General features: G+C 33.0%; 1 protein-coding gene across 4 annotated transcripts in view; it reads right to left on the bottom strand.

The window, feature by feature from the left end:
- The window catches only part of Orc1 (origin recognition complex subunit 1), an 87,928-nt gene that overhangs the window by 29,442 nt on the left and 44,692 nt on the right, over positions 1 to 13,794 (bottom strand). For all 4 annotated transcript variants that reach the window (XM_076469970.1, XM_076469968.1, XM_076469969.1 and 1 more), the window contains 3 exons: positions 13,181 to 13,421; positions 10,843 to 10,919; positions 9,485 to 9,586 (listed from right to left, as the gene is read on the bottom strand). In XM_076469970.1, coding sequence (XP_076326085.1) covers positions 9,485 to 9,586; positions 10,843 to 10,919; positions 13,181 to 13,421 — 420 coding nt within the window. The remainder of the gene's footprint in view (positions 1 to 9,484; positions 9,587 to 10,842; positions 10,920 to 13,180; positions 13,422 to 13,794) is intronic.

Raw genomic sequence — 13,794 nt, 5'->3', positions numbered from 1 at the left:
GATCCTGCCTTCGATGGAGTGGGCAGGTTTCTGTCTGTGGATGAAGATTCCAGTGACTGAGGGTGTGAACAAATGATTGTTTTGCATCTCAAGGTTGCATAAGAAGATAGACCTGAGGAAATTCCTGAACCTGGAGCCAAAGGAAGGGGATCTGGGCAGCCACATGGGAGTATATATAGACTTGTCAGCTCTTTTAACCATGGAGGGTAAAAGGCTCTTCATATTTTTGCAAACAACACTGTTGGAGGCATGATGAGATCTGTCTGCACTCCCACTGTAGCAATGGAAAGGAGTGCATTAGCATATGTCCGAGGTGGAGTGGAGGACAATAACTTCCGAACCTCTGGGTAGGAGATATTGTTCAGTCTTCAAGTGTTGCACCCCTTTCTCCTCCACCCATTTGGGGCAAGTAATTGCGTAACAGTGGTGAGAACCATTACAGCTAACACAGTATGGTTCCAGTTTGCACTCATAAGTGTTGTGGTCTTTGCCACTACAATGAGCACACATTAAAGAACTATGACATGATGAATTCGAGTGACCAAATTGCTGACACTGGAAATGTCTGGACATGTCTTATAGTTCAGATAACTTGCCTTGACTGTAGCAGGTGGACGTGGTAATGTAAATGTAAAAATCAGAACATTAGTAGGCACAATAATTCTGTCTCTGTGAGTGGAGATTCTGCACACAACAGAAAAGCCTTGGCTGGAAAAAACAGTAAGGATCTCTGACTTGAGAATGTTCTTCTAGTCCCTCTCAACAATAACTCCTCTTGAGTAATTTATGGTAGCATTGGGAGTAAGTAACCTTGATGGGTGTATCCCCAATGCTCTTCAAATTCAGAAGTTTAATGTGTTGTAGGTATGATGTTTCCACCAAAATATCTCCATAGTAACTTTCTTACTGACTTGGGGAAGACAGCAAGGCCCTCTAATCCCTTTTGAACAAAAAAGGGAGACATTTGCCCTAAGGGTTTCTCAGATAATGAGTGTAAAATCAGAAATCTAAATACAGAAACTGACTGTGATTGTTGAGCATTTATTGCCTCTTACCAGGTATTGTTTTTTGCTCAATTTTATTTATTTATTTTTCTTCATGAATAGCGATATCCATAATAAGTTAGAACATTTCAGTACCCACTGCCTCCACCTGCAACAGAGCCTTTCAAGGGTATGCACTGCAATGCCAAACAAGGACGCTGCAGCAACACCAGGGTTTTGTGAACACTATATCCAAACACCAGTATAAGATAAAATGTCCACAATACTTGTTGAGAATGTTCAACATTGGTGCTGTCTGACCTTAACTCAAGTGGACCACCAAACTGACCCTGGTGGCCACCTCAAGCTGCACATCTACAGGAATTCAAGGCAAAAGAGGTGTGTTAGGATTGGATCCCTTAACCACCAGGATCCTCTCCCCTCTTTATGAGTCACCATATATGGAAAACACACGAGTGGCTGTTCAGATCCCTGAGGAGGTAAACTGAAAGTACAGAACTTCCTCTGGGAGGTTCCCTTACCACGTACAGGAATCCACCTTGAGAGGCCTCTTTTAATACTAGTGTACCACACTCTTCTGCAATAAGTAATTTAACTTCACATTTATTCATATTTTGAAGACGATTTTAGAAATTGCAATATTTTATAACTTAATATTGAAATATTGATACAAAAAACATTTAACAGATTTAATTAAAAAGAAACTAAATAAAATTATTAATATATTCTGTGTTAATATAAGAATGTGTTAAATAAGTATAAAGAAGTAAAAATTAAGGAAATGTTATTGAAATTTCTGGCAACTATTTTCAGTTGTTAATAAGGTCATTTAAACAACTTGTTAATACGTCATGTAGATGAACATTTAACTGCATGTAAAGACTTTAGTCTAAAAATTTATAGTTATAGTGGACTTAATGGGCAGTGGTTGGGAGTAAACTGCTTAGATAACTGGTTGAAACTCTTTATACTTATATATTTTGTCTGCTGGGCTACTAATTAGAGCCTTACCACTGTCACAAGGGCTGGAACTTTAACTTCAGGAGATTAAATTTATCTTACCTACCCCTAAGTGGTATTACCTTTCCACAACTATCTGCAGGCAGTGAAAGGTGATATAGATGTGGGACATTGTGGGTTTGAGCACCCACATTTTACTCCCTTAATTTCTAGTTCTTTTGGTTGTTTCATTTTTATTATTTATGAATTTCTTCAAGTAAATGTGAAGAATAAAGGTTACAAGTGATAGATGGCATATACCCACCACAATGTGGGTCCTACTCTACAATGACCTCCCAAACTTATGGTACAACTTATGTCCCAAATTAATAGCTTGTACCCTGGGGATCCTTTTTATTTTATTTTGGGCTTGTTTTTGTTTATTAGAAAATAGCATTAGTCAGAACTTTGAATTTACTCTTTTCAATGCAGTTTCTCCTTTCAATTTTATTTTACTTGACTGTTGAATATTACTAATCCTTCCAAGCCATTAAGGAATATAAATTTCAACACTATGGTAATGTTTCACTAATCCTTGTTGACAACTGAATGAGCCAAGTTGAGAATACTTATCAATCTTTAGAATTTCAATATTCTTATGACATGTCCTTAAAACTTAGTGTGAAATAACTCTCATGGTACCCCATGCAGTGTCTTAACTATACAGAATGAAGCTAGCATACAATACCAATATATTACAATAAATCAGTTTAATAGCACTCCACAAATAAATCTTTATAAAAACAGTGTCCAGCACTACAGATTACTATTGTTGTCACACCACAGGCATAAAAAGTGCTACTGGTTGAACTTTCCAAATTGCTGTAGACTTGAAATGCTCCTCAAACACTGTCAAGTAAACTCTAGATTGCAAGACTGAAACAGATAAATTTGTAAATAGGGAAAAGCAAAACACCTAAACTCAGTGATACTGATGTTAAGTATCATAATTTATGCAACTTTTGGGATAGAAGGAATTGCCAATGATCTCAAGCATGAGCTAAACAACCATGTACTAAATGACAGAAAAGTGTCCAGATCTACAGTATTAAAAAGACTCGATTAGAATGAAATCTTTGGTCATGTAGCACTTAAAATAGCTTTACTTCAATTTCCAAATATTTTAAAGAGGCTAAAATTTGCTAAAAAATATATAAAAACTGGACTGTCAATAATTGGAAAAAAAGGTGTTGTGGATGGACGAGTCCAAGTTTGAAACAACTGGTTCAATGTGTGGGTTGTACATCCAGTGGATGAAAGGTGAAAGATACCTCAAGGCATAGCACCTACCTAAAGCAAGGAGGAATCAGTGTGATGGTTTGAGGTAGTGGTGTTTCTACTGAGGTGACAGGAGATAATTGCAAAATAGATGGAACAATGGACCAGCACAAGTACCATCAGATACTGATTCATCATGGTATACTCAATGGTTTGAGTATCATTGATACTGTCCTTATCCTCGATTTCTTTTCATTTCTGTTTCATCAGCAGTTAGCCTTATAGGTGATGAGATGTTATGTTCAGAGCAATTGGGGGCTAGGTTGCTACAGTTTTTAACCTTTTGGCAACTTTTCACAACAGATCGATGAATTCTGTTAGGGGGCCTTTGCCTTCATTTCTGGTCACCTTCCCCTTTCTCATTTTTATTCCCTTCTCCTTGATATTGTACCATGTTCAGTCTAGTTGAGTATATTTTAGATCTCTACAAAGTAGCTATCAAATAGATGTTGCCCACTGAACTGGGATTTTATTCTTGTCTGTTTGTTGTCCTCCAAAAGATGAGATTGGAGACCCTTAACAGATATGTTCTGGCTAAATACTTATCTGGACACACCTTGCTTCTCCATGGAGTTTTATCTCTCATTTTGATAGTTTTTTCCTCAGAATATTGAGTAACCAAGTTAGATGTGACAGATCCTTATTTTCATGTTCCAGTTGATACATCTTGTCATTTTCTTTTGTTCATCCACATAGGTTCTGTCTTCCACTTCTGGGTACTGTCTAAAGGTCTTTTATCAGTTGTACATGGGTTTTGTCAAGTGGTACACTCTTTTGCATGCCATCTTCACTCACTGGGTTTTCAGACTCCCCATTACATGGATGACTGGCTAATGCTAACCCCTTCCCTTGTGCAGTAAATTACTTTCACGTGCTTCTTCAAGAAGCTGCTTGGGTAGGGTTTCTCGTCAAGTAGGAGAAGTCTGTTGTTACTCTCATGCAGTATCTTATTTGTTGGGGGCTCTCTTCAATTCCTATTTCAGTTGGGCTCACCCTTCTGCACTATGACTCTAGAATATGGAGAAAGCAGTCACTATGGGCCTACCTTCTCTTTCTTTCTCTGCATGAGAGGTTCTATCTCTTTTGGGGATGTGGCTTCCTTGGATCAAGCACTTACATGTTCCCTTCATTGGACAGTTCTTAAGAAGTAAAACTTTCTCTATCCATCCCATCACTTCTCACCCTTGCTTGATGGCTCTACAATAAGGATTCCCATTCCTCCAACTTGTCACATTTTTCATCTGTTCATAGAAGCTTCTTTGGGGAAGGAAGTTTTCCTCAATTCCCAAGAGCTTTGGGGGCCAGTTGCCAGTCCATGCTACTCTCCATATCAACATCCTAAAACTTTTGGTTATCATGGTTCATTCTAACAACTCCACTATTGTAAGCTGTATCATGAAGTCCAGATCTCTGTTTTTAAGTCTGGATCTACTTTATTGGGCCAATACCACGACATAACAGTGTCTGGTATACTACTGTGTAAAAAATGTTATTGCAAATTCAAGAATTAGATTTCAGGCTTCTTTCAGAGACAATGGATGCTAAATTATATGTGAAACAGCAAAATCCTTATTACTTTTCATATTTAGTACAACAGACACTCAGCAGAAAGGTTGAGTTCAGAAAGTTAATATTTTGTGTCCCCCTTTTGCTTTAATAACTGCAGACAGTCTTTCAGACATTGTTGCAACACATTCAATCAATGTCTTTTGAGATTTTACCTCAAATGTCTCTAACATACACCCATAAAGTTTCTATGAAAGTAGTAGGTATTGATTTGTCAAGTCTTTGATCAATCAAATCCCACATCTACTCAATTGGGTTGAGATCAGGGCTGTGGGGGCCATTGTATCATTTGACTGACTCAAGGAGCTTCTTTTTTAGCTAAGTAATTTTTTCATAGGTTGGATGTGTTCCTCAGAAAAGTGATTGGGTGGCTGGTAAAAGGCTTGAAACAATAACTGCAGAGAGGAAATGGTACATAAAAGGAAGATTGGGGCAAGAGGAATCCTAGAAAACTGGGACTGATTAAAATGAATCAAAGCCCTTGGATTTGAGCCCCACAGGGTGAAGAGAGGATCCAAATACTGGAAATCCAAAAATGGGTCTAAGACCTGCTGGCAAGCTAATAAATACTGGTCCATCAACTAAGGAGGGTGGGTTATACCCACACCAAGCAGCAATTGTTCATAAACTGTTAAGCATGAACCCTTTTGTCAGATAAGAAAGGAAGAAAAAAATAGTCTGAATGAGGTTTGTCATTTAATAATGAGGGGCAGTAATCAAGGGCTAAAGGTAAAACATGTAAAACTTGACATACCTGCTCAGTAAGGTGAGGCTCATAAATTCTGTTAACATTATGTGGCTGACCAAAAAAAGGCTGGAGCCAGAAAAATATACAGCCCAAACTGTCTTCACCCTGATAAAATACTTCCTCAAAAATATGTACAAGGGGAAATGGCAAAGCCATTGATGGCCGAACATAAGCTTCTTATTCCCTGCAAATTAAAGCTTCAACATCCTCAGCAAATGTCGTCAACCTACTGTGCTAAGGAATAGTGTCTATACTTGCAAAAATATTATTGCCTACCACATTAAAACTTGAATTCATATTACAAAGTAGAATTCAAGAAATAATAAACTTATGAAAATAAAATAGAATTAAATCACTTAAAGCAAAGGTGAAAGTCGAAAATTGAAGGATGAAACTGAGAAATCACAAACTAAATTACAATAGTCACATGTAGAGCAAATTATACACAAGTGAAGACACATTAATGCCAATTGAGAAAGTGAAGATTAGTGTAGTAGATGAAGATAGCTGTGCTAGTATCGAGGGTGCAGTATAATTGGTGAAGGGTAGTCACATGATCAGCATGATCTGAAATGATGTAAAACTGATGGGGCATTAAAGACTGGTGTGCTATTAACAAAACATTTTAGCAATCTATAGAATGCAGTCCAAGATCAAGATAGCTATTGCTGAATGGAGGTAGGACCATTTCAAAAAAAATATGTTACTGATCATATTATCAGAAACTTGGCTAAAGATAGTATAAGGTTTATGCTGATGCTTACTTGGTAGGGGGTGGGGGAGAAGAAGTAGCAACAAAAAAGTGTGTGAAAACAGTCTTCAACACATTGTATTCTTTCGAAGAGACATTGTAATAATAATAGTGATTTAGTATTTATTAAACTTCTGTATTTAGCAAAATTTACTGATATTCATTTAAATACCATAAAATACCAATAAGTTAAAACATTGCATATATATATATAAAATAAGCATTTACATTGTCAATATGTGACTTTCTTAATTATAAGAAAACTTAAATGTGAAACATGGCCCTTAATTCGGCAGGTAAATTCTATCATTTGAACAAAATATTAGTGCTAACAATCTAACAGTATAACCCTACTGACATGGGTCTTCCTATTGTCACAGGTCAAAGGCCATGTCATTGCAGTTGTAGAACGACATTCAAAATTTAATCGAACTACTATTTTATGAATGTATGTTGATTGGTTTGCTATCAAGTTGTGGATTATAATCCAAGTTTAAATAGTATTCATTAATTAATTTCTTAATTTAAAAGTAAATATTAAAATCCTAAATATTGATTTTTGTGAGTCATGTTGTATACTGAATGCAGCATTGGTTCAAATTAGATATTTTTGATGTCCAAATACAAAGTCTATAGTTTCTTGTAAATTAAATACTTTAATTATATTGAATAGCTAGAATATACGATAAGAACATTCTGTGTTTTCTACTTTGAGATATTAATATATTTATTGAATCAAGCAAGCAGACCCCACCTATCTCTTACATTTTCGAAAATAGTTGCTTACATATATATATTTCATCCACTGAGGTATGTATAGTCAATCAAAGGCTGAGAATATCTCCTTAGTGGTTTTCTCAGCCTCTACAAAGTACTTGTGTAGAAAACTCTTTCTTTTCATGCTAGATTCCAAATGGAAATGTAGGAAATTAGTAGGCTCAATGAATCATATTTTTTTAGATCCAATTACAGTTTAGTTACAGGTATGGGTATAATAATTTATGATTTTTGGTTATTTTAAAATGTATATATTAAAAAAAAAAGGCGTTTTACATCATCCACATACAAAAGTTGATAACTGCTTAGCAACTTATGGCAAGCTGCAAATAAGTACAACATTCATAACTGGGAGAGATAATTGTTTGTTATACTTCTTTATTTACTATTTAGTAAATAGTAATAATGTATTTTAAACAATGTGATGTATTTTACAAAATACTGACCCACCAGAACACAGCCAAGATAGGTCACTTTATAAATGCCAGTTTTATATTCTTGGATAAGTGCATGTGAATCACATTATTCCAGCTTCCATAATGTTATTCAACTACAGCTGAAATGTTAGTGGCATAAAAGTTACAACTTTCCTATACTGAAAATGCATTTCCAAAAGGTACTTAACTCCCCTTACAAAAATAACTGTTCTCATTCAGTGCTACCCTTTATATGCACATTTTTATATACAGAAGCCCTTCATCTCATCTCCAATGGAACTGATTCCAATGCATCTCTCACACAAATCATGCATCAACCCTCTACCAATATGAGTGGGAACATGAGTAGAAATATATCAATCAAACAAAAGTTTTTGATGTAAAATATGCAAGTGCGTGAAAAAACACACCAAAAAACTGAAGTTATAGTAAAAGATTTCTTCAATGTAAAGAAGAAAAAATAATGAAGAAATAGTATACAAGTTTTAAGATCTTAGTTCTACAAGACAATATTAAAAAAAATCTTGAATTTTGAAGTGTGACACATGACATTTTCTCTAGACATCTTGGCTCCTATATTTTTTCCACCATCCATCGTAAAAGTATCAAATGTAAATTATTCACCATAAAATTGTCATTGCTTTAACAAACCATGTTTTTTAATATTCTTCAATTTGGTTGGTTACAAAGTCACTGATTGGAAAATCAGATCTATCCTACCACACCCACCTATCTCTTCCCATTTTTCAGTATTTGTTAATAGCTTATCTCTTATCTTTAATTATACATTACCTATAGCCAATAGAAAGTCAAGGTTTTCATCTATCAAATCTTTTATTGCATAATGTTATATGTTGAACAGTTAAATGTAAATTTCACTCAGAGGACCAACATTGTTCCTGTGAAAAAATTAACAACTAGCTTGGATAAATTTGTGACATCTCTTATTGCAGAATTATAAAGCCACAACAATTTTAAGAGTTAAGTGAACTTGTCAACTTTTTGCATGTTATTTTAGTCTATACTGTTTGGCATATTATTTAATTACATAAAAATTAAGTGCATTACCATCAGCAATATATAATAAAGTTAATTCTCTTTGACAACTGAAATCAAGAAAAGGAAGATTGGTTAAGTATGTTATTTCTTGTTTATTTTTTACATAGGATTATAAAAGCAACTAAAATGTAAAAATATGGATTCTCTTAGGTTAGTTAAAATTAAATTAAGTAAAATAAATAATAACAAAATTATAATAAAAATGTTCCATGAGGCACACATGCAAGCAGCCTGTAGTAGCTCACGAATAACGTAATTCGTTAGAGTAATGTGAGCTGCATGTTTTCCGAGTAATTTACAACTTACAATGGCATGGATAGCAGTTGGACATAGTTCAGAGGGCAATAGAATAGTAAAATTCAATTATATTATTGTATAATGTTACAAACTTAATGCTATTTGGAATAAACAAATGTAGTTTTATATCACAAATTGAAGTATTTCTAGAAAGATAAAAGGGTTTAGATTTAATTAGATTTTTTTTTTTGGTGGTTACTAGGTTGGTCAAATTTACTAATTCCACTTTAAGATAGGGTAGAGAAAATAACAGATAAACTATAAAGTTTTACTGAAAAAAAGTTTGAAATGTATCTAGGAGGTTTTAGGGATTACACAGAGGATATTTTCGAAATAAAGAAAAATATTTTCAATTTTAACATGAAAATTACTCATCACACAGACTTGAAAACAAATACTAAATATATTCTTTGAAAAATCTTTATTTTCTTTTATTAAAAACTACTTACCTAAAATATTTTTTGAATGTGAAAGACTAAGACTGCCAACGATACTGAATATTAGAAGTATTAAATCTATAAAGCCTATAAATGAGCACAAAAAGGTTAAAACTGATGTTTTGACTTACCCTCCTGATTCATCAAAAAGCTTTCCTTCAATAAATGAATAGATATCGGAAAATTCATACTCTCTGCATGGTAGATACTCTGGTACTGCTGACACATGTAATCTATGGTGAACAAAACTTACATAAATTCTTCAGAATGTGGAATGAGAACAATTCACCATTTGGAATAGCTTTTGAATTAAACATCAATTATGAGTTCCTTTCAGAAACTCAGACAAGATTTCTGTATTAATAAAAATTTTGTTTGACTTAGCAGTTTGGTTACATCTATTTCTTAATAACATTGAATTTGCATTTATATTCTCACCTTATAGAATTAAAAATAAGAAAACAGTTTCTTAGATGAAAAAAATACACAAATACTATAACGTGGTACAAAATATAGAAAAAAAATTATTTTCAATAGTTTATGATCAAATTATTCCACATTTTTCTTTTCTTGCAATGCCCATTGTGTTGATTTATTATCTTTCAACAGTGTTAATAAAACTCAAATTACATGTTCTGTCTATACTACTGAAAAATATGAATAGCTCAATGGACACATACTACTGACAAATAAAAAGAGTTCAACAATGGAACCAAAATAATTTGTAAAAATTCCCACATGGAAGATGTCATCAACACAGAAAATTATGAAAAGCCAACATAGTCTTTCTGAATGAATAGATTAAGTATGAAATAATGTGCATGTGCATCTTAACTGTGACATCTCTTTATCAGAATAACCCATACAAAACAAAGAAACATGTAAGAAACCACAAGGATCTGTATTATATACTTATCACTAATTGTACAAATGAAAATAGTTACAAGTTTAATTATAAGTAAACCAACTAGATAGGCAGATACAGTCAATATACATAGAAAATGAAAACATTTTCTAAGATAGCAGTTCTAGTAAGGGAAATGTGATGTCAACTTGAAAATAAATGGATTATTTTGAAGCAGAGAGAAGTTAATAAACTGTATACTATCACAAAGAATGATTTTATACAGTGACAAATTACACACAAGTCACAAAGTTTCGCTGGTATTAGATTTGTATCAATAAGTTAGTTCAACATTTTTCACTATTAATTCCTAATTAAGAAAGATGGAATGAAAAATGTGTAGAGGATATAGAGGCTCACGAACCTTGCTGTGGTAATACTGGTTGGTTCGTGAGCCTCTTGATTCCAGTGTTATTGATGAACACCACACATTTGTAACCATATATACATTACTGCCCTTATATGACAAAAAAATACTCCCCAAAGCAGCTAAAATAAATATTATTTTGAGTTACATAATGGTTTCTTTATCTTGTAAAAATGTGACACAAGTTAAAGATAACTAATATTTGTTAACAAACATACTTTACTCTGGCCAGTTCTAATGGATTGTCAGAGAGAGAACAAGGTGTCTGACGAGATGGAATAAATGGATGTTGTCTCTGAAAATAAAAATAGCATTTGTATTAATTTAGTGATCTCCTATGAGTTTTATTGCTTATAAATATAGAAGATTTTGATATTTGAGAAACCTATAACCCTTCCATTGACATTCATTTGCTATCTTAAACATGTATAGGGAAGGAAGGAGCGTGTGTGATTTATTATAGCAAAGCCACATTGGGCTATCTGCTGAGCCCACAGAGGGGAATCAAACTCCCGATTTTAGTGTTGTAAATCCGTAGACTTACTGCTGTACTAGTGGAGTGCAAGGTAGGAAGGAAGGAATTTTACATTAGGATTTAATTGCAACAAACATAAATAATTCCTTTTCTTACACCCTCTCATCACTCAGATTGCTTATGATTAAGTAATGTGATTCATGTGATAAGAGTAATTTACATTTCTTTTCTGTTAGCTTTGGGACTAACAGGATGATGCATATAAGTTAATATAGGGGAAGTCGCACGTCAGTGATCAAAGCTATACTATGCAACAGACAAAAATGAAAATCAAGTCTTATTCCTAGAGCATCAGGTAAGATTCAAAAGATAGTCTAATTCTTTTATTTCACCATCATACAGTGTTCTAAATCCCTCTTAACACTATAAATATAAATTAGTGCATTGAAAGTAACATGCAAGTGATCCAAGCTGTACTATTTAAAATCTTACAAAACCCAACATGTTCTAAATAATACAAAGTTCAACATGAAATTTAGATAAATAAATCAGACATGCTGCAAAAATTATTAAAGAACTTTAATGCAAAACTATGCTCAAAATTTAAAAGTAAAGGTAACAAGATCTACTTATAATTATGCTAACATTGTATTTTTTAATACATACTATATATTATTTCTTAGTGTGATTTCAACCTCTTACGAGCAAAGCTGATATCTCCACTACCTGTATATTTCTTACAACTGTTGTTGAATACAACAGTTTCCTTTTTCAAGGTGATACATATAACATATTTTAAGAATTAAAGATGATACTGTAATATATGAGAATAAACTGAAAAACTGTTTGCATCTTGCATGTTTATTCAGTAAAATATTCCCACTTAGGATCTGAAAAGGAAGTTTCAGCTCAGATTCACTAGTAAATAAAACCAATTCTTAACCAACATTATATCAATTTTGATATAATGACTAACAGGCACACAATTAATACATTCATGCTAGACAAGCATAATTATACAGTATGCCTCCAAATGAGGATTTCTGTTTGTTTGTAGTTAGCACAAAGCTAAAAAACCCAATTTCTAGCATTTTAAGTCTGCAAACATGCTGCTATGCCAGTGAGGAAGAAACATTAAAAAATACTTAAAATTATTTTACTACCATGAAAAGTTAATAATACAAATAGTTAAAAGAAATCAGTGTTTGATTACTTAAGAACAATATTTAATTCAGTGCAACTATGAATTAAAACTATAACACAGACAGCAGAAATATTACTCAAAATATAAAGTAACTGGAACTTTAAATTACAGAGTTTGTTAAAGTTTATTACTGCACTATACTTTTAAAAATGGATCGTGTAAAAGTGTTTTAAAGATGTGAAAACTGCTTTCAGACATTTACTTTAACCTAATAAGCTGCTGCACCTCCAATCTCATGTTTCACATCACTGGTTTTATGTAATGTTTATAACAAAACTCTTCACACCTTTGTTAAATACTGTAGCTTTTAATTCACTGAATACATTACTACATTTAGTAAGATGTGCTGAGATGAAGTTCAAATATAAAAATGTCCAATGGAAGTTTGTAATTTTTCTTAAAATGAAGATTGAGATGAAGTGAGGGTTTGAAGTAGAGCTGGGTGAATAGTGGTATTTACTAACTGATACCTCATTAATTGATGATATTTAATTAATGAAAAGTACAGTGTATCTCAAAGAATAAAGTTTTTGATAGGTGCACTGCCACTCAGTTGCCTTCCCCCTAGTCAGCAGTTCAACAACAACAAAATGGCAACAAGTGCTGGTACCTAGGTGGCTTTTCATATTATCAGCAATTCATAAAATAACAACATTGTTAATATTGTGTGCCTAATTTTGGCATCTAGTGTCTTCACTCTAGTCAGCAGTTTTGATTAATTGATTAGTTTGCATGACAATAATTAATGTAGTCATTGCTCTTAAATAATCAATTATATTGTCTAGCTCTAGTTTGGACCCAATATATGTTTATTAGGCAAGCTCTTTAACCAAAAACCTAAATGTCTGCTCCTGCTTTTGGAAAAAGTAATAATAACCTTTATTTTTCTTCCTGGAGTTTGAAAATTCCCTTTGTTTTTTGATTTTTGATTGGTATACTTTTTTCTTTTACTGGTTTTTTGAACTACAGAAGAAATTTCAAAATCTTCATCACTGTCTGTATCTTCTTCCACATTCTCACAGTCATCTTCAGAAGACAATTCATCCATTTGACGTTTTTTGACACTTACACTGAACCTCTGTATTTTTGACTTAGGAGGATTCCCCACTTCTGAAAAACTGCATATAATAACTTTCATTTATTAATCTAAAAAAAATCTTCTGAAACTTAATGAAAATTCTCCAAAAATAGTATTATGATGGTTAATGTGGGTCTCTCAATAATTGTTATACAAGTGATACTTTTAAATGCCAAAATATTTGACAATTTAACAAACTTAATTTGAATAAGTTGGAAATACTAAATGATTATTTCTTCTAACAAATGTTCAAAGTTTAAAATTAGTTCTATATGTGTCATTTGATAGCTTAATTCAAGCAAGAAGTTAAATAGCCTCCAAAGTTGTAAAGTAAAATCAGGGTTATGAAGTTAACATAATTGCTTCATAGTGCTATGTAAGAAAGATACAGAATAGTTTTAAACTGAATGTGC

Source organism: Tachypleus tridentatus, chromosome 12 (genome assembly GCF_004210375.1).
Source record: "Tachypleus tridentatus isolate NWPU-2018 chromosome 12, ASM421037v1, whole genome shotgun sequence".
Classification (NCBI taxonomy): Eukaryota; Metazoa; Arthropoda; class Merostomata; order Xiphosura; family Limulidae; genus Tachypleus; species Tachypleus tridentatus.
The sequence above is the reverse complement of the archived record's forward strand: the minus strand, read 5'-3'. Positions and strand labels throughout refer to the sequence as shown.